The sequence below is a fragment of the Stigmatopora nigra genome, chromosome 3, assembly GCF_051989575.1.
Source record: "Stigmatopora nigra isolate UIUO_SnigA chromosome 3, RoL_Snig_1.1, whole genome shotgun sequence".
NCBI lineage: Eukaryota > Metazoa > Chordata > Actinopteri > Syngnathiformes > Syngnathidae > Stigmatopora > Stigmatopora nigra.
In genome coordinates, this window is record NC_135510.1 from 4,496,499 (window position 1) to 4,518,033 (window position 21,535).

Consider the following 21,535-nt stretch of genomic DNA (forward strand, 5'->3'; position numbering starts at 1 on the left):
GCGGTGCAATGCTGAAGGCATGCTAATGGCTCTTGCCTTCTGACATGGTCTCATGTAGGCACTCCAGTCAGGCGGCTTTTGTTTTGCCATCTGGCTCCAATTTTGCTGACAAAGGCATAGGTTCCTGCCCCAGACAAAGACGCCCAAAACAAGCTCCTCTTTAATGGCGACGATGGGGAACCCGCATGTGTTATCTTAATGAGCTGTCCAAAGAAGAGCGCTGCTCTCCTTTCAAAGGCAGCCTGATTGGAACAATGAGCTGTGATAACCAAGAAGCAGAGCTCATTCATTGGTACTGGGGTGAGGCATTCTTTTGTTGGCTTTATAGCTGTAGCAAATAATGTTCAACAACAAAGCTCAAAAGAATGGATTCATAGTGCGCTCATATGAACCTTCATCACTGCACAGTATCTACTCAGCTCAACCTAGATGCATTTGCCTTGTAAAATAGAAACCATTTCTACTACCAGGTTCAGGCTTTTTTTTAAAACACTACTTGTTACTCCTCAGTTAAGTAGGTACATATGACAATTTAGAGCCAGTAGATTCTCCGAACAAGATTTTTGTACCAGGAATACATTAGACGAGACGCAATTTATCATACGTTTGTGCAAATTGCATCACATGAAACCCCACGAGTGCACCTCCGCCTCAACATGTGAAGAAGCACAAGTATAGACAGCCAAGTACATTTGTTCCTCCTCTGATATGTCTATGACATAAAGCCCCCCGCCTCGTTTCTGCAACATGTTCAGCAATCTGAGCATGATGTAGTGTTGGGAGGGCACTGTAGTCACTCAAGCGCAGCTCCTGTTAGAGGCAGGCCTTGGTTTGTGTCCACATAGTATCAAGAGCCATTAAAGGGCGGTGGAATTATTCAAATTTGAGGGACAACTTATAAATATGCAAGCATAGAACTATTCAGACATTTTACACTGTTTAAGTTGCACATTTATTTCTGTCTTAGGATAAATGGGCCTTGAGATTTGCGTGTGATTGTGTGTCGCAGACGGACAGAAACAAGGACGGCCATATCAGTCAAAGTCACCTCTGTTCTTTTTATATCTCCCTTCTGCCCCGTCGATCGAGTTATTCGCCAGCACGATTTGCAATAAAGATAGAACACCTTAATGCGCGAGGAACGGAGTCTTCACCTTATGCTTCTCTAGGGAATCGCAGTGTTACGCTCACAGCGAATTACTGCCAGAATTTCAATATTCTATAGGGAACGTTGCCTGTATGTTTCTCAGCATCTTTAATTGCCTCTGGGAATATGATACACAATCCAGGCATCATTTTCAATATACTAGATGGACAATTATTTTATTTTTTTTCTAGTGTGTATAATTGTGAACTGAATAGCTTGTTGGTGGTAAGAAGTGCCATTGAAGAAATCAATATCTATTTCATTTCCATCTGCAGTATATTCTACGGATACGACATTGCGTATACGTACACGTGTGAAGTAATGGATTCCTGTATGAGAAATGGATTGAAATAAGTCTGCCTTTTTGAAAACACATTAAAAGTCTGTGATAAAGGCAATTCTCAATGTATTCCAAGGCAACACTAAACATAATGAGCAGCTAAACATCCATCATTTTTCTACATTTGTCCTCATTTACGCTGCATCAAAAAGTTTCCAACAAAGTTTGTACACCTTGCCCTGGTGTGCCTAATTAAGAAATTTTAAACAAAGTAGTGTTCAACATGCAGTTTCACAGATTCAGACTCGGGAAAATAAAAAAAAAAGCAGCTTTTATTTTTTAGGGATAATGACTGGTAGATGAATTCTTATTTATTTATTTTTTTGCTATTGTTGGGACAATCACTGTCTACAGTGAAAAGCATGGACAGATTTAATTAGCTGGCTTGTTTAATTAATGCAGACATTTGCTATAGTCATTATATCCTGGAAAAATGTTTATAAAAGCTGGACGGAAAAAGATGCAAAGTGTTAATGCACGTATTGCAATATTCAAAGTCAAACTCTTCCAGTCAAAAAGTTATCATTCTAATTAAGTCAAATATTTTTTGTCAACTAAAATATCCAATTTATTCAAGTAATGTCGAGGGATAAATGGAATTGTAGCCTTTGTTATGATGGCTTAACATTGTTAAAGTTACATTCCTGCTTACAAAATCATTATATCATAACTTAGTTTGACAGACCTTTGGGTCCCTCGCATACATGGGTAGTCATAATTGAGAGGAAGACGGCCTGCCCAAAGCAGCTCAACTTGACATGTCCTTTTTTTCTACTGGAAACGCATTTCCAGCCACCGGGACTCTCCCAGCAGCCGCGCATTACTAACTAAAGATATGTAAATAGGACGTCGGGTGCGCCTTCGTTATTAGATGTGGGTCGCTGGATAACTTCAAGAGTGCCAATTAGGAGACCTCCCTGCATCACATTGCTTAGTGGTTACACACATGCTATGGAACCACTACGCTTACAGCTTTGACGCCAAAGCCTGATGGACCCGAGAGAGTAGCAACAGTGCTCAGATAATAACAGGAATTATAAACCTCTTAATGTTGTGTTGGTTTCAAATTAGATGAAATCCCACTGTAACAAGAAGTACAACTACAAAGTGTCTAAAAATAGGTATGCATTGTTTGACGGGCCTTAACTCCTATATTCTGATTTCATTGCTTATATGCTAATGCTGTGATGAGCTTCCTCTAGTTGCTCATGGAAAATCAGTTTATAATTACACTTGAGTTGTATTTCTCTTCCAGGTATGATTCATTTGTGCCTAATCTTTTACTCGATCAATTCATTTTAACTGGCAGGACTGGCTGTGAATAATTACTTTTCATTGACAGTGCTCGACATCCAATCCATTTTAACCTGGGGTAAGGGACTAAGGGGACTCAAAGTAATTGGACATGCAAAAATAATCATGAATAAAAATGGCCTTTCTTAGTACTTTGCTGCAAACTCTTTGCGGCCAATGAGGCCTGAACCAATGGACTTCACCAGACTCTAGGTTTCACAACCCTAATGATATACACAGCGGGGCCTCTGTTGCAACTGCATTCTACCCACTAAGTTTTGAAGCATTTGGCTCATTATGAGTAGCTAACATTCCCCGAAGAAACTAATATTACTTGAGGGGTCGGCACAGCAAATCAACCCTGTCTTGTACAACATCCTCCCCTACACCAAACACTTTCTTGAGCACCCTCACTACATCCATCATTTTTCCCTAGTTCAACCTCTCTCAGGCTCCAGCACCCTCATGACCCTTGTGTGATTCAGCGGAACGGAAAACAAATGAATCAATATTTGATCCAATTGGAATTTTAATTAGTTTCTTTGTTTGTTTGCCGACGTCCTCCCCCAAAATATACCATTTATGTCATTAGATTCTGCCAGCCTGAATCGTCATTCATGGTTAGAATTGTCTTCCCTCGCTGTCTTTGGGCAGATTTGAGATGAAAAGTAACCCTTAACACACCCTACGGCACTTGATAATCATTCAAGATTCTTCCTTCACATCTGAGAATCCGGCTTTGATCGCAAATTTAGCCCGGTTGTCGGGTTATGTGCACCCCTTTTAGAAAAAATCAATTTGCATCATCTTATAGATTGATCTACCCACTTTTTTATTGTCATAGTCACGCCACATGTTGTGAACAAAGGTTCGTTACTGGTAGGAGTGACATCTACTTTATGTACCCTCCTGTCGTGTAATCTCCACTTCTCTGACAGCCCAGTTGAGGCATGCTGGGAGAGCTCGCCAATCCATCTCACTTGCCTAATCTCCCTCCCCGGTTTTCCTCCACACCAGTGTGACTAATTAAATAAAAGTGCAGCGCCCTCCGCCTCCTTGCGGCGCACCACGAGTGAGAGAAAGAAGGGGTTGAAATTACTGTGCCACTGCATAAAGAATATCTCTGATATATCTCCTCTTTTTTTCCTCAGCCATGATACTTCTGAAGAGCTAAGGCTAAAGACTACAATGGTGAGTGCAATCTGAACGTGGATCCCTTGTGTCTTTATTTGTTTTTGTCTCTCTCCGAAACACACTCACCCTTGAGGCGAGCATCTCTAGAGGTTTACTGGTGTCACCTTAATGACCCAAGGTGGAATTACTTTGGCACGACAGAATTATGAGACTTCTTGACATTTTGATTTCACAAACCACAGAGCTGATGTGACAGCTTTGTTTTATTGGACTTAATACGAAAAAAAAGTTTTTAGCCGCCTTTGGCTGCTTGCATCCAACCAATGATTAGAGGTAAACACTCCAAAGCATGAGTCAAACACTCTTTGTTTTCGCCTGCAAAATAGGTGTATTAAGTTCCATTTGCATTCATTTGTCAGTCTGCTTGCCGCAGTGTTTGGAACACTGGCACCTAATTTGTGACATTTTAGGGGGCAATTTGCACATCGCTCCCAAAACCTTCAGTATTAGTGGGTATTATGCTCTTAGCGAGATCTTACAAAGTATAGATCCAAGTACAAGACGGTGGCCTCGTGGATTATTATTAAAGAAGCTGGCACGTAGGTAGAAAACATATTTTTAAAAGTAGATTTAATATTAATCTTAAGGCATATTCCCTTCAGGAAAGTGCATAGTTCAATTTCTTTGGGGATTTGACAACAAACCTTGACATGTGCAAACACTGTTGAATTAGACAAAATGGCAGAAGTAATACGGAAGTAAACCGTAAAGGAGATCTAGGTTGCAACACTGCTTATATTGGTATGGTCAATCCAACGAAAATAGTTTGTATTTATCTACTAATTGACAACAATACTAATTTTCTACACATTGCAACTCAATAAAAATACAATATAAGCCAAGTATTTGGAAAAATGATTGAAAATGCCAAAGTAGATTAACCGGGGCAAGATTTCAGTCCCCCATCATCTAGAATAGCCATCAAGAATAATTCAGTGAATGTGGCATTAATGCAGGGGTGAGGGAATTGGGGGCACATCAGGATCTGGAAGATGCCTGTTGTGGCTTGGCGTGGACTGACTCATGTGCGGCCTCTGGCAAGGGTGCACTCAAAGGAAGATTTTTTGGCGTTGCTTTAATGCACGCTCTCTGCCGCGGCCCAAGCACCGTCAAACGTCAGCAGCGTATATTTAAGGCGGCAATGATGTTCCAAGTCATTACCTTCGTGCATCCGTTTGTAAAAGTCGTATATTAAATTTCACATGTAGCATTCATTAGTAGAGGTATCACTGTACATACAAGCCTGACAAATTTATTTGCTTGTACATAAAAATGAAATAAGATATTTTAGTTGGCAAGGATGAGCAATTGGTTTGTTAATTTTGTAATATTTGCATACCGGGCCCAAAATTGCATGTATGATTATGAATGTCCTTTTTCTAATGGAACACTTTGTTGTAATTGTTTTACACAACAACAAGCTATGGCTCATGTCTAAGAACATCCATCCTTGCCACACCTGTATTGGAAAGGTGCTAGGCAATAATAGAGCAGATGACATTAACATAAAGTATGGGACTGCACTGTATCAGTGTTCCGTTGCGCCTCTAACTCTTACTTTAATAACTGTCGGTTTGGTGTCAGTTGCGTGAATCCTTTTCATTACAGGCTTGGCCAGTTACAGCTTGTTTTTATTGCCCCCTGATTGGTCATCGCTATAAAGCTGAAGCGTGCAAGACTGCACGAGCAGAAGATGATGGAAAATAGCAAAAGTAATTTCCTGTAACTAGCCAAAATAAAGTCTAGCCCGTAGGAGTCAAGAAAAGGGCGTTAGTCATTACCGCGGTATCCAGTGACCTTCACCACTGCTCTCATTGCTCGCTAATATCCTCCCGGCCTTTTCGACCTCTCGGCTGCTGAATCATCCTTAATCAATTATTCTAATATTTGTGTGGCACTTTTTGCTATCGATTCGGGTTTATGTGGACTGCGGCATATCTTATTTAATCAAGCTAGCCTCTGCATTTAATTAACTTGTTCCGGAGTCTGGGGGCACTTTGTTTTCATAAACCTCTGCCGTATCGATACATGTTTATCTGTGACTTATGTTTATCTGCTTCAGGGTTTTATGGCGTCATTACGAGAAACCGGGGTGAGGTGACATAATAAATAACCTGCCGCACACCCGATCCTCTAGGTTATGTTTGACGTATGTCTAAAATAACTTTCAAAGTTTAGCACAACATATAGCAACTTGTTTTAAATCAAACAAAAACACAAAACATACTATTAGAAATTAATGTAAAATAGATGAATTTGTTACAGGTATCACAAAACATCATTTCGATATACAGATAGTAGTGGGCATCCGTTGACAAATTATCCAAGACATACCCAACAACTGAACAACCTAGGTAGCGGTAATATTATTCAAGTAAATTCATCAATGTCAATACATGAGTTCAATGTGGAATGATAGTCTCATGCGTAGCTATTACCTGATGTTACTCCACTACCACTCTTGTCTTGAGTGGAAACTAGGCGAATACATAGATGTTGGCATTTTACTTAGAACTAAAAGCCAATCAGGCTACGTCAGCACAACATTCACGGGAGCATAGGACATGGGGGGGATAGTGTCAAGAGGAGAAGGTGACCTGGAAGGACATCTGGAACGAGGAGTTTTAGCTTTGTCGTTAGAACCACCCACCTTTTTACGAATGAGAACATAACATCAGGCATCTCCTTCCAATGCCAGTCATTCTCCACTAGCATGTTGGCAAAGATCCTGGATTGCCATTTCCCCCGGACATATTTTCACATTTTGCAAGACCAGCCCTAGGCAATGGTGGCACACTTGACCCTACAATCAAGCCTTATAGCCACAGTGTAGGGAAAATGATCGAGTGTCAACACTCTACCACCAGCGTCAATATCTAACCCTTCATCTACAACTACTTTTTTCCCCGAAGAGGAGAAGATTCGATGCACTTGCAGGCCTCTGACTAGCCACCTCGGGTGAGGGTGTATAGTGTGAATGCCCAACACACTTCATGGACCAGAAGAGCAAGACTGACAATGCATCCTGAAATTGTTAACTGTCCCTTTTCCTTTATTCTTCCCTCATCACATCATTCACCAACAACAAATCTGCCAATTATCTTAATGCACTTGCACAAGGATAACATCTCATCATTTTTGGAACTGTTTAGAGCGTGTGTGTTGTAATTTCAAGTAGCCAGCTGTCTGTATCTGTGAGGGTCATGCATTACATTACTCCCCTCGGTGAACCCCCTTCATGAGCAGTTCAGCTAAAAATATCCACCATTAGGCTTATATGGGCCAAAAAATCTAAAGTGTTTTCCGAGTCAACTCTTCAAAATTACCATGGCATTTCAAACTGTCTGTTACCTGACCTAAAAACTCCAATTGAAATAGCCCAAATGTAATATTAATCAGAAAAGAAGGCTGTTGAAGAGGTCATATACTTAAGCCATTGATTATTTCTCTGTCAATCTTATTGTCAAGTAGGATTTAAAGGGAAATTCCGTCATAATTTCTTTTTTTTTAATTACATCTAATTGGGAATACATATTTGGCTAAAAAAAATGACGGGCCAAAAGTATATTTGGGCAATCAAAGGAGCTCCATGAAAGCTATTTAAGAACCCCATATAAAAAAGTAGATCACACCTGGTGCAATTAGTGCCTCATAATGGCCCTTTCCTACTTGCTTCAGCACAGTTCAACTATATTGATTTAATCCACCCTTATGTATTTGCATATACTTTGCTCAGATTAATCCTTGCTAATGGTGTTTGCTGCACAGTTGGCGTTATCTGGAGAACCAACCGAAAAGTGGAAGAGATTAAAACCCATTGCTGATGTTGTCGTCAGGAATGGGAAATGAGGACATGACGAGATTGAAAGAAGGGAATTCCTTCAGTCCTTCATTGTCTTAATAGTCAGGTTAGCAGTAGCGGAAGGTAACAGAAGTATATTTGACGTTGGAATCTCAAGTGAGGTGTGATGTTTTTAAGTGGGGTAAGTCTGGCCATAGTATATACACTATTCATATAGTCAAGCCAGACACTTATCCGCACTTTTACACTCCCCAGGCTTTTTTGTCAACTCTTTGGCACTTGTTCAGCTTTAGATCTTCAGTCCAATTTTTAGGGATGTCTCTGCATTCCTGTTTGAAATTTCTCTTGAAAGGTTTATATTTCTGAGAGGAAAATAGCCCCTCTAGATCATAGTGTAACTTGTGTCTGTCATTCCTCTTTGAAATACAAGCAAATGAAGCTTGAACCTGGCGGAATAAAGTGGCTTGACCTCTGCAGTTACCTAGGTGTCTTGGCAAAATGGCAGTGAAAATAAGCCTGCCGCGGACCTTCTGAAGCCTCCAAATTGACGGTCACCTTCACGCTGCGTCAGGAAACAAACAAATCACAACGCAGGTGGAAGGAGGAGGTCGCCGGAATGTCATACGGTGTCACTTTAAATATTCAATCCGATTAACATAGCGGGAATATAAAGCGTCAGGGGCAAAAAAATGACTCACTCGTCTATCAGTGGTTGGAGTACCGCTGTGAGCGGCGAATAAAGCAACACTTTTATTTTTTTGCTCTCTTTCAACCTTGCTCTTGCTCCTCCAGTCACCTTGCCTTTAGGGCTTACCACAGGAGTCTCTTCAAACCATCCTTTTAGTGTGAAGTGAAGAGTAAAGATTAATGCACACCCGTGTTGAAACCAGCCTCAAGGGGGGCTGTGGCGGAGTGTAGGTGGGAGTCTTATAATTAACACCACAAGGGCCACGAGCATTTTTATAGAGGTGTGCCCTGGGTGGAATACCTTGACCAAAGCGGAGAAAAAGCCCCTTCTAAGGTAAAGGATCTGTTCAATTGGATCGGGATAAGTAGAAGAGCAACCAAAGACTCGTTCCTACCAAAAGGTCCAAGTGTGTAAGCCAAAAGTTGTTATTGGCTTCTAGTCCAAAGATCCAAGAAAAGGAAAACCACCAGAATACAGAAAGAATAATGCTTTTAATCCTGATTTTACTGATATTTACTCGCATATAAGCCGTTTTTGTCGGACAAAAAAACTGATGACTGAATCGAGGGGTACAGCTTATATGCGCATTAAAACATGAATACCACTTGTGATGAGTTTTCTTATGATTTTCCCTTCAAAGTAACACATTTGTACTCCCTATTTAAACCACAAATATGGAGGTGCAAAGTGGGAATCATGGGGGCGGCTTATACACGAGAAATTGTAAAATTCAAACATTTAAAGGCAACTTTCAGGGTGCAGCTTATACGCATGGGTGGCTTATATGCGAGTAAATCCGGTAAGTGTTTTTTAGAGTAGGCAGGAATGTGTTAATGGCATTTCAAACTATTTCAATAGCTAAATATAATCTGTTTGTCTAGTTTGAATTGAGTAGCTTCAAGAAACTATTTTTTTCTTGACTCTTGCAAGATCCAAAGGCCCGTTTTCCCGGAAAGTGACAATGTAGTTGTTGTAGTTCTATAATTTACAAGTAACTCTGATAAACTGCCTCATTAAACACTAAAACTAATGTTCAGTTTGACATTTAGTGGCAGCCTTCACTTCTCCTTCTGTGTGCCATGCAAGATGCTCTATTTTAGTGTCCGCTGTAAATCATACAGAGCGCATGGCGTTTTCTACGCCGAGGCATTTCAACCCGATGTTGGTCATTTTGGAGACAAGCGCAGGCAGGCGAATCTGCAAAAGGGAGGTCTACCCCGCTGTGGGAGTGGACACACACAGCTGACTTCAGGCATAGTCAATCAAAACGACTCCTTTCGTTTCCTTTATATGTGGCACACAAGTCCCATAATATAGTCCTGGCAGAGTCAAAGCAAAGCTATGGCATGATGTGGGCACTAGAGACCTAGCCCTCAGCTAAAAAGATGATTTAAATCATAATAAACCCCTACAGAATGTTTGATTCCTTCTGTTCACATATTTATAAATGTCAAATCTCTTTAACGTACGCCAGTGCTCTTTGACGTGTTCTGAGAAAACTCAAGGCTTAAATCGACTTTCTGCCACCAAAATGCTCCTCCACCTAGTGCATCTCACGTCACACCTTATGCCTTGACCCAAAGTGCCTGACAAGGTGCCTTGCAAGGCTACCAAAATCAGCATTCGCTGATCTGCAAAAAAAGACCCTGAGGGCACGATTATACAGAAGTTGCCAACAAAGAACTATCCTAGCCTGTAACCCCTTTTCCATATTCTTATGGTCATTTATGCATGTTGGATTTGATTAAAATGAATAAGTCTCTCACTGTTTGCTTTCTTTTTGCAAAGCCCAGCAGCTTTTGGCAGCTGCAGCACTATTTTTTCTTTTTTTATGAGCATTAGAGGTGCATTGGTCTCAAGTGAACTGTCAGCAAATAAAGATGCATGTTTGTCCTCTTTATCTAGTCAGAATGCCAAAGGTTGAACACAGTTCGTTTCGAATGCTTAAGATGTGTATTATTTCAAGCCTATGATAATAATAATTATTATTATCCTATTTCCCCCATTCTTGCAAGAATGTACTTTTTTAGGTCAAACTGGGATCACTTTAAGTATAGTTTTATGTCAACCTGAATGTTATTTACATTGTCTTCCAATGTGTACCAATGTGGGTCGTTGGTGCTATGCAGCAATGCACTTTAAGTTCTATTGATATGCAAGGTCAATGGAGTTTTATATATTGTACATTGAATATAAATACGTCAAGAATTATTCTGAAATTTCCCCAGAGATTGCGTTTCCATTTTAAGCCTTATATTTATCAAACACTGATAGGTTACAGGTAATGGGAGCTATGCAAATGAACGTGAAAGCACTATATTGTCACTGTGCAACTGTATACGATGCTTCATAATGACCTGTCCTTGCGTGAAGAAATTGTCCTGCATGCTTTTGATAATCCTGGTAATGATCGTAACCGAGCTTTTAAACGTTTATTCTCATTACGCGACAATGCTGCTCAACATTTTCTGTTTTTTTCTTGTACTTTCTCGATCTCATTGGCAGTGTTCGCATTTTGACGCCTTTCTTCTATGACTGTGTTCTGGTGCCGCGATGTCATAAATTAGCAGCCCTGCTGTTTTTTTAATGTAATGTTGCTTAAATATACAAATTAGAAGCAAAGCTGCAAAGTTTTCCTTCCAGATGTAGATATCAGGAGGGCGGAGAAATGGTCGATAAGATTGAATGTGCCTTATTTTGCACATGAAAAAGCTCTGATAGGCCATTTAAAGCAGCCTGCAATTTGGACTACCTGCTGCAAATGAATCCGTCCATCAGCCTGGCGGCTTGTGTGCTAAAAGGGGAGGATTGCTTCTGCCTGTTTAACACACTGGCGTTTAATTTGGCACCCTCCTTGTTGAAGATCTTGGACACTATCCATTTTGGGTGATAGCCTACATTACTGGCAGGCTTGTCTTGACATTTGCTTTGCTTTGAAAGTATTTCAATAGTTGCCGTTGCCATGCAGGTGAATAAGAATTGTTATATGGCTCTAAATACCTCTTGATGGACTGGTGACCAGTCCACCTTGCCCTGAGTTTGTGGTTACGCCAATACCCGGTGTCAATCCAATACCTCAGAAATGGACTAAAGTGGTAAAAAGAACACGTCAAAATGTCTTCTTTTTCCAACTGGAATAAAGATATCCAAGATTAAAGCCATAGAAGAAGGTTATTAGAGTAACTGTAGTGATAACGAGTAAGTTCGCTTTAATTATTTTCTTTAAGGGTTATGATTACCTAGATGAAAATTTCATTTTGCATATGCTGGACTTTATTTTATCCTTACTGTGGTCCAGTGGCAAATACATTGCTCAGAACATCAGATGGTGGAGTTCAAATCAGGAGTGGGTTTGAATCCACTCTTTGGAATTTTTAAATTTCTTTATTGAGATAATGAAAGGATAAATATAACTTCCAAATTTTACCTTTCACAAGTCACTGTGGTCCAGTGGCAAGTACATTACTCAGAACCTTAGATGGTGAAGTTCGAATCAGGAGTGGGTTTGAATACACTCATTGGAAGTTTTTGATTTCTTTATTGAGATTATGTAAGGATAAATATAACTTCCAAATGGGACATTTCAGAAGTCACTGTGGTCCAGAGGCAAGTACATTCTGGCATGTTATACTGTAACACAGTATAATAACCCTAACCCCTAACCCTAACGACATAGTATAGTAAGAAGAGAAAACGGCTTACTATACTATGTCGTTTTTCAAGAGAAAACGGCTTACTATACTGTCGTTTTTCAAGAGAAAACGGCTTACTATACTATGTCGTTTATCAAGAGAAAACGGCTTACTATACTATGTCGTTTTTCAAGAGAAAACGGCTTACTATACTATGTCGTTTTTCAAGAGAAAACTGCTTACTATACTATGTCGTTTTTCAAGAGAAAACGGCTTACTATACTATGTCGTTTTTCAAGAGAAAACGGCTTACTATACTATGTCGTTTTTCAAGAGAAAACGGCTTACTATACTATGTCGTTTTTCAAGAGAAAACGGCTTACTATACTATGTCGTTTTTCAAGAGAAAACGGCTTACTATACTATGTCGTTTTTCAAGAGAAAACGGCTTACTATACTAAGCCGTTTTTCAAGAGAAAAACGGCTTACTATACTATGTCGTTTTTCAGGAGAAAACGGCTTACTATACTATGTCGTTTTCAAGAGAAAACGGCTTACTATACTATGTCGTTTTTCAAGAGAAAACGGCTTACTATACTATGTCGTTTTTCAAGAGAAAACGGCTTACTATACTATGTCGTTTTTCAAGAGAAAACGGCTTACTATACTGTCGTTTTTCAAGAGAAAAACGGCTTACTATACTATGTCGTTTTTCAAGAGAAAACGGCTTACTATACTATGTCGTTTTTCAAGAGAAAACGGCTTACTATACTATGTCGTTTTTCAAGAGAAAACGGCTTACTATACTATGTCGTTTTTCAAGAGAAAACGGCTTACTATACTATGTCGTTTTTCAAGAGTGAACGGCTTACTATACTATGTCGTTTTTCAAGAGAAAACGGCTTACTATACTATGTCGTTTTTCAAGAGAAAACGGCTTACTATACTATGTCATTTTCAAAGAGAAAACAGCTTACTATACTATGTAATTTTCAAAGAGAAAACGGCTTACTATACTATGTCGTTTTTCAAGAGAAAACGGCTTACTATACTATGTCGTTTTTCAACAGAAAACGGCTTAGTATACTATGTCGTTTGTCAACAGAAAACGGCTTAGTATACTATGTCGTTTTTCAAGAGAAAACGGCTTACTATACTATGTCGTTTTTCAAGAGTAAAACGGCTTACTATACTATGTCGTTTTTCAAGAGAAAACGGCTTACTATACTATGTCGTTTTTCAAGAGAAAACGGCTTACTATACTATGTCGTTTTTCAAGAGAAAACGGCTTACTATACTATGTCGTTTTTCAAGAGAAAACGGCTTACTATACTATGTCGTTTTTCAAGAGAAAACGGCTTACTATACTATGTCATTTTCAAAGAGAAAACGGCTTACTATACTATGTCGTTTTTCAAGAGAAAACGGCTTACTATACTATGTCGTTTTTCAACAGAAAACGGCTTAGTATACTATGTCGTTTTTCAAGAGAAAACGGCTTAGTATACTATGTCGTTTTTCAAGAGAAAACGGCTTACTATACTATGTCGTTTTTCAAGAGAAAACGGCTTACTATACTATGTCGTTTTTCAAAAGAAAACGGCTTACTATACTATGTCGTTTTCAAAGAGAAAACGGCTTACTATACTATGTCGTTTTTCAAGAGAAAACGGCTTACTATACTATGTCGTTTTTCAAGAGAAAACGGCTTACTATACTATGTCGTTTTTCAAGAGAAAACGGCTTACTGTACTATGTCGTTTTTCAAGAGAAAACGGCTTACTATACTATGTCGTTTTTCAAGAGAAAACGGCTTACTATACTATGTCGTTTTTCAAGAGAAAACGGCTTACTATACAATGTCGTTTTTCAAGAGAAAACGGCTTACTATACAATGTCGTTTTTGAAGAGAAAACGGCTTACTATACTATGTCGTTTTTCAAGAGAAAAGGCTCACTATATTATGTCATTTTCAAAGAGAAAACGGCTTACTATACTATGTCGTTTTTCAAAGAGAAAACGGCTTACTATACTATGTCGTTTTTCAAGAGAAAACGGCTTACTATACTATGTCGTTTTTCAAGAGAAAACGGCTTACTATACTATGTCGTTTTTCAAGAGAAAACGGCTTACTATACTATGTCGTTTTTCAAGAGAAAACGGCTTACTATACTGTCGTTTTTCAAGTGAAAACGGCTTACTATACTATGTCGTTTTTCAAGAGAAAACGGCTTACTATACTATTTCGTTTTTCAAGAGAAAACGGCTTACTATACTATGTCGTTTATCAAGAGAAAACGGCTTACTATACTATGTCGTTTTTCAAGAGAAAACGGCTTACTATACTATGTCGTTTTTCAAGAGAAAACGGCTTACTATACTATGTCGTTTTTCAAGAGAAAAACGGCATACTATACTATGTCGTTTTTCAAGAGAAAACGGCTTACTATACTATGTCGTTTTTCAAGAGAAAACGGCTTACTATAATATGTCGTTTTCAAGAGAAAACGGCTTACTATACTATGTCGTTTTTCAAGAGAAAACGGCTTACTATACTATGTCGTTTTTCCAAGAGAAAAACGGCTTACTATACTATGTCGTTTTTCAAGAGAAAATGGCATACTATACTATGTCATTATTTTAGGGTCAGGATTATTATACTGTGTTACAGTATAACATGCCAGAATGTACGTGCCACTGGACCACAGTGATTTCTGAAATGTACAATTTGGAAGTTATATTTATCCTTTCATTATCTCAATAAAGAATTTAACAACTGCAAAGACTGGATTCGAACCCACTCCTGACTTTAACTTCACCATCTTAAGTCCTGAGCAGTGTACTTGCCACTGGACCACAATGACTTCTGAAATGTACAATTTGGAAGTTATATTTATCCTTTCATTATCTCAATAAAGAATTTAACAATTGCAAAGACTGGATTCGAACCCACTCCTGACTTTAACTTCACCAATATCAAGTTCTGAGCAGTGTACTTGCCACTGGACCACAGTGACTTTTGAAATGTACAATTTGGAAGTTATATTTATCCTTTCATTATCTCAATAAAGAATTTAACAACTGCAAAGACTGGATTCGAACCCACTCCTGACTTTAACTTCACCATCTCAAGTTCTGAGCAGTGTACTTGCCACTGGACCACAATGACTTCTGAAATGTACAATTTGGAAGTTATATTTATCCTTTCATTATCTCAATAAAGAATTTAACAACTGCAAAGACTGGATTCGAACCCACTCCTGACTTTAACTTCACCATCTTAAGTCCTGAGCAGTGTACTTGCCACTGGACCACAATGACTTCTGAAATGTACAATTTGGAAGTTATATTTATCCTTTCATTATCTCAATAAAGAATTTAACAATTGCAAAGACTGGATTCGAACCCACTCCTGACTTTAACTTCACCAATATCAAGTTCTGAGCAGTGTACTTGCCACTGGACCACAGTGACTTTTGAAATGTGCAATTTGGAAGTTATATTTATCCTTTCATTATCTCAATAAAGAATTTAACAACTGCAAAGACTGGATTCGAACCCACTCCTGACTTTAACTTCACCATCTCAAGTTCTGAGCAGTGTACTTGCCACTGGACCACAATGACTTCTGAAATGTACAATTTGGAAGTTATATTTATCCTTTCATTATCTCAATAAAGAATTTAACAATTGCAAAGACTGGATTCAAACCCACTCCTGACTTTAACTTCACCAATATCAAGTTCTGAGCAGTGTACTTGCCACTGGACCACAGTGACTTCTGAAATGTACAATTTGGAAGTTATATTTATCCTTTCATTATCTCAATAAAGAATTTAACAACTGCAAAGACTGGATTCGAACCCACTCCTGACTTTAACTTCACCATCTCAAGTTCTGAGCAGTGTACTTGCCACTGGACCACAATGACTTCTGAAATGTACAATTTGGAAGTTATATTTATCCTTTCATTATCTCAATAAAGAATTTAACAACTGCAAAGACTGGATTCGAACCCACTCCTGACTTTAACTTCACCATCTTAAGTTCTGAGCAGTGTACTTGCCACTGGACCACAATGACTTCTGAAATGTACAATTTGGAAGTTATATTTATCCTTTCATTACCTCAATAAAGAATTTAACAATTGCAAAGACTGGATTCGAACCCACTCCTGACTTTAACTTCACCATCTCAAGTTCTGAGCAGTGTACTTGCCACTGGACCACAGTGACTTCTGAAATGTACAATTTGGAAGTTATATTTATCCTTTTATTATCTCAATAAAGAATTTAACAACTGCAAAGACTGGATTCGAACCCTCTCCTGACTTTAACTTCACCATCTCAAGTTCTGAGCAGTGTACTTGCCACTGGACCACAATGACTTCTGAAATGTACAATTTGGAAGTTATATTTATCCTTTCATTATCTCAATAAAGAATTTAACAACTGCAAAGACTGGATTCGAACCCACTCCTGACTTTAACTTCACCATCTTAAGTTCTGAGCAGTGTACTTGCCACTGGACCACAATGACTTCTGAAATGTACAATTTGGAAGTTATATTTATCCTTTCATTATCTCAATAAAGAATTTAACAACTGCAAAGACTGGATTCGAACCCACTCCTGACTTTAACTTCACCATCTTAAGTTCTGAGCAGTGTACTTGCCACTGGACCACAATGACTTCTGAAATGTACAATTTGGAAGTTATATTTATCCTTTCATTACCTCAATAAAGAATTTAACAATTGCAAAGACTGGATTTGAACCCACTCCTGACTTTAACTTCACCATCTCGAGTCCCGAGAAATGTACTTTCCACTGGACCACAGTGACTTCTGAAATGTACAATTTGGAAGTTATATTTATCCTTTCATTATCTCAATAAAGAATGTAACAATTGCAAAGAGTTGATTCAAACCCACTCCTGATTTGAACTTCACCATCTCAAGTTCTGAGCAATGTACTTGCCACTGGACCACAGTGACTAAGCCTTACCATACATGGTCGTTTTTTAAGAAAAAGAAACATTGGTCCACTTCCTTGCCTCACTTCTTTCTAGGGGAGTATAAAAAATAGGTTTCAGAAGTTCATTAAACCTTTACATTAACTGTGCCATTTAGTGATGCTCGTACAATGGCGTGTTTTCACAGATACATTATACAATTCGCTCTTTTGGATGCACATGCATCGATTCCTAAATGAAAATGTTTGCCCGCAAGGAGAGCTTTGGTTTTATTCTGCTTTCTGGTCAAGGGTGCTGAATGCTAAGTATAGGGAGAAGTTCTAATAATCTTTGCTACATTGCGCAGGAGATGGTGTGCTACATTAAAACCTTGGTCGTGCTTCTCTAAACCCGTCACCTATCCCTTTTGATTTAGATATAAGGAAACGTTGAACGGCTTAGGTCCGCTCGGGGAGAGCTGGAGACGTATTTGCCTGTTTGAAGCAAGACTTACAGAAACTACAAATTTTATTCACTAGCTATACACGCTTTCTAATTGAGATGACTGTTACATGCCAAACAAGCGGGTGTGATTTGAACTCGTGAGGGTACTGCTAAGATCTCCAAAATCTCAAAGTGTACAGTTAGAAGGTTATAAATGTTAAATGCATACATCAATAATACTCTTAAATTCCGTACACTGATTTTTTTTTGTCTATTGTTGTCAAATGGGTAAATACTCAGATGTTTTTGTTTTTCTTAACCACAGTACGATTTCTGCTTTCATTCAAGGTATCTTAATTTTTAAAATTTTGTTTTCTCTCTGATTTTCACAAAAATCTTTGAAGATAATACTCTTAATTCAATCTTTTTTTTTTTTGCCATCAGCTTGTTTAGGTCGCCAGCAGGTACAATGAGGTCTGGTGGCTAATGTCTCTGCAACCAACAGAATTCATCAATGTGCCAACAGAATCCATCAACCTGGTGACAGACTTTGGCAATGAACCATTATAATGTCCTCGCCCCAGTGGAACACAAGTCCCCCATCATCACCATCATCACTGCCTTCGTCTTTGCATGTAAAGCTCTGTCATGTGTCCATCAACAAAAATCGTTCAAGTATGTACTTATGGCCCTAATTCCCTTTTTCTATCAATGGAAAAATACCACTAGACAGCAAACAATCATAACAGCTAAACCTTTTTAATGTACAAGTCAGAAGGAATACGTTTTGGCAAGAAAACATTTCAGATGTTGAAATTCTGTCCATCATTTACCCACAACTGAGCTCACTAATTAGTTTGTCGCCTAGGTTAATGTTATCTGTCCACGTTTGATCCTAGTCTTCCCTTCTGCTATCTCCTGGAACTGGAGGTGATTGTTATTGAATTGTAAGCTTCAGCAAGCTGCAAATGGTGCATGGGAGACACCCCAACAGCCTTCTATACTGTATTGTATTGTTTTCAATGAACGCAAGACTACAGCCGGTGCAGCAAGTTTAATCTTGTTGGTTACCAGTATACAGGGTCTCATTACAGGTACAAGTGTTATTCTGTGTCCGTGCCAATATTTCAATGCCAAAATGTTGCCTATTTGTATTGAAGACACAATGAATAAATTGTTGATCAACAACCATTCGCATGCACAATCATACCAGCACCGACCAGGAATCTTTCCTATGCTTTTTCGTGCTGAAATCAGACAAGTGAACCTACAGTTCTAATAGTCTGGTTAATTTTTGGCTTCTGTTTTCAGATGACCAGTTAACAAGGCGCTCAAAAATGAGTGTCTATTCAGGAAATAATGCAAAATATCGATATCAACCCAAAAGCAAAGTATACTGGCGGAAACTGGTAAGGCTAGGTCATTATCCACAATAGAATGGATTTTATACCAGCATGGTCTAAAAAGCCACTCTGCCAGGAAGGAATCATTACTGCCAAAAAAATCCCACAAAAAAATTGCCCAGTTTGCTAAATGCGCCTGAGGCCAAAAACTTTCATTTTTTGGTGACATTCCCTGTGGTCTGTCAAAAGTAAAATTGAACTGTTTGGCCATAATAAGTATTGGTACATTTGGAAGGAAAAGGGGGAAACAGGAAAGGTTATGGAAAAACATCCCAACTATGAAATATGAGCAAAGAAGCAGCATATTATTTTTTTTCTGCAGCTCGTGAGCCTCACAAAATAGATGGCATTAATAAGAAAGAACCTTATGTAGAAAAACTGAAGAAACAGTTGTAGAAATTAGCTAAGAAGTTAAAGCTTTCCGGCAAATTGGTCTCCCAATTGGCAATTTAAAGAAACAAAACAGCCAAACTGCTTCCAAAGTTGTTTTTTGAGGCAGTTCACAGAGCAAACTTTGCTAAGAAGGGGGGGGACTTAAACCGACAAACTGAGCAAACACTTGGCAGGAAATTTTCAGTAAATAGAATGTTGTGACACCTTAAGCAGAATCTAACTACTAAATTCTGTACAAGACTATGCAACTACCTTCAAAGTAAAAAATTCCAGGTACAAATATTTCTAGTACTTAGCCTTTGTGAAAGTTTGGGTGCCTTTCTGATTGCCTCTTACATCTCCGACATTACACTGCTGAGCAATAGCGATTAAAACTTTGAATCATTCTCCAGTTGAACATACAGTACATACAGTGATGCATAATTGTTTAGGTAACACCAATGCTACGTCACAGTACATTCCTCGTGGGTTCTTTCTTCCACAATTTACAAATGACACACACATACACTTCTTCCATGCTCGTGACAGAATAATTGATACCCTCAGTAATAGAAAATGTCGACTGATCTGTTCCATTGTGGAATGGAGCAACAAGACACCTGAGGTCAGCAATCGCTTCCAAGTACTTTGGACTCAGAGGGCCTGCGTGCTTCCAATGCGACGTGCTAATCGCTGACAGGAAGCCATTGCAATTAAATGAGGAAATAAAGAGAAACAGCTCCAGGGACACGAGTGAATACCAATGAACAAATAGTTTATTCATGGCAACGGCAGATTCTCCATCACAGGCCATTAAAGTGCATGTAAATAAGTTTGGCTATGGCCACTTACATCGCGCGTAAACACAGGAGAAAAAAAAAGCCGCTCGCCGGAAGCGCCCCTTGCATCATTTTTACGATCTGCCCGGGTTTGTTCGCCACTTCAGGAGCAGCGTTTTAACGTTTTTTTTATTTCCCCCGAGGAGGCCTGATGGCATACTTAGTATGCAGAGGATGAAGCGGCGCATAAAGCAGCCAATGCAACTGTGGCGGAGCGATACTTTTCGACTGAACTTGCTAATAAGCACGCTGTTTTATGACGCTCTGAAACAAGCGTTCAGGCTGTGAATTTAACTTTGGAATTCACAATAAGTTTCCTCTTTGGAAAAGCTAAGAAAGTACCAAGTTAAGTGCAGTTAAAACTCACAGAAGGCACAAATATCATTTGTAATAAAAGGTATGTTTGCCTTGTAAGCGGTCCCTTAGTGTAAGTTGGCCTCTAGTATCTCTCGAGCCGTTACTTGACATAACTATCATACCAAATCCATACCAAAAAGCACGTATCTAGTCCGACAACAACTGAACTGCAGTCCTGAATCGATGATTTGTGACACATGGACAAGTTTTCATGTATATTTCAAGACCAAACACACTGCTTCCGATCAAGTTACACCTTTTCTCCATTTCTGCATGTTTGCCCTTCAATGAAATAAAAGCCTTTTCTTGTTACGTCATTAAAATGTAATCTCTGCATATACATGTCGCCTTGTGCCAGCCAACCTGGTCTCTTAGGAGGATGACTACAGGAACCTTTTACTTTTTTCTTTGATTTACAACCTGAGGAAATGATGTCATGGCAAAAGGAGAAAAGAAGCAACTGAAGACCAACGATTCCTTGAACATTCCTTGAATTAATGTGTTATTTATACTATTTTTTTGATAGTTGATATACTGTATGGCATAAATGTTCAACCAAAAATAAATGGTCTCTGCCTGTCAACGTACACGACAAGGTTAAAGTAGGATGAGGCCGCCCTTTGTAATTGTTGATTGTGGTTTGCATCATGTGGTAATGTTTTGCAAGCCAATGGACACCATTAATCTCTTCATTTACACATCAGAAACAACAACAAGGCTCTCGTCTTGAACCAAAACATCACAACTAGGTCGATTTTCAATAGACGGACTACAAATGGAGAACATTTATGAATTTCATGAATCTGCAATCCAATGTATTAACATTTTGTTTTGGCATCGTAACCTTCTAACTGATGCAAAGTACCACACCATTTTTTTTTAGATTTTAGCCCAATGTAAAAGGTGAAAAACGCAAACCACTTTCAGATAATTGATAATTAATTGCCCATTAGGGGCACTCGGACGTTTGCGTCCACGCGACCAAGCGTCCGGCGAACAAGCGTCCGGCGACCAAGCGTCCGCTCGACCAAGCGTCCGCTCGACCAAGCGTCCGGCGACCAAGCGTCCGGCG

At 39.0% G+C, this 21,535-nt stretch overlaps 2 protein-coding genes across 2 annotated transcripts in view; one reads left to right on the forward strand and one right to left on the reverse strand.

The window, feature by feature from the left end:
* Positions 1–18,680, forward strand: part of cd276 (CD276 molecule) — a 66,113-nt gene extending 47,433 nt beyond the window's left edge. The window contains exons 7-8 of the mRNA XM_077713663.1: positions 3,932–3,971; positions 17,937–18,680. Coding sequence (XP_077569789.1) covers positions 3,932–3,954 — 23 coding nt within the window. The 3' untranslated portion in view covers positions 3,955–3,971; positions 17,937–18,680. The remainder of the gene's footprint in view (positions 1–3,931; positions 3,972–17,936) is intronic.
* Positions 1–21,535, reverse strand: part of ubl7b (ubiquitin-like 7b (bone marrow stromal cell-derived)) — a 259,966-nt gene that overhangs the window by 51,002 nt on the left and 187,429 nt on the right. The gene's annotated exons all lie outside the window — the stretch shown is intronic.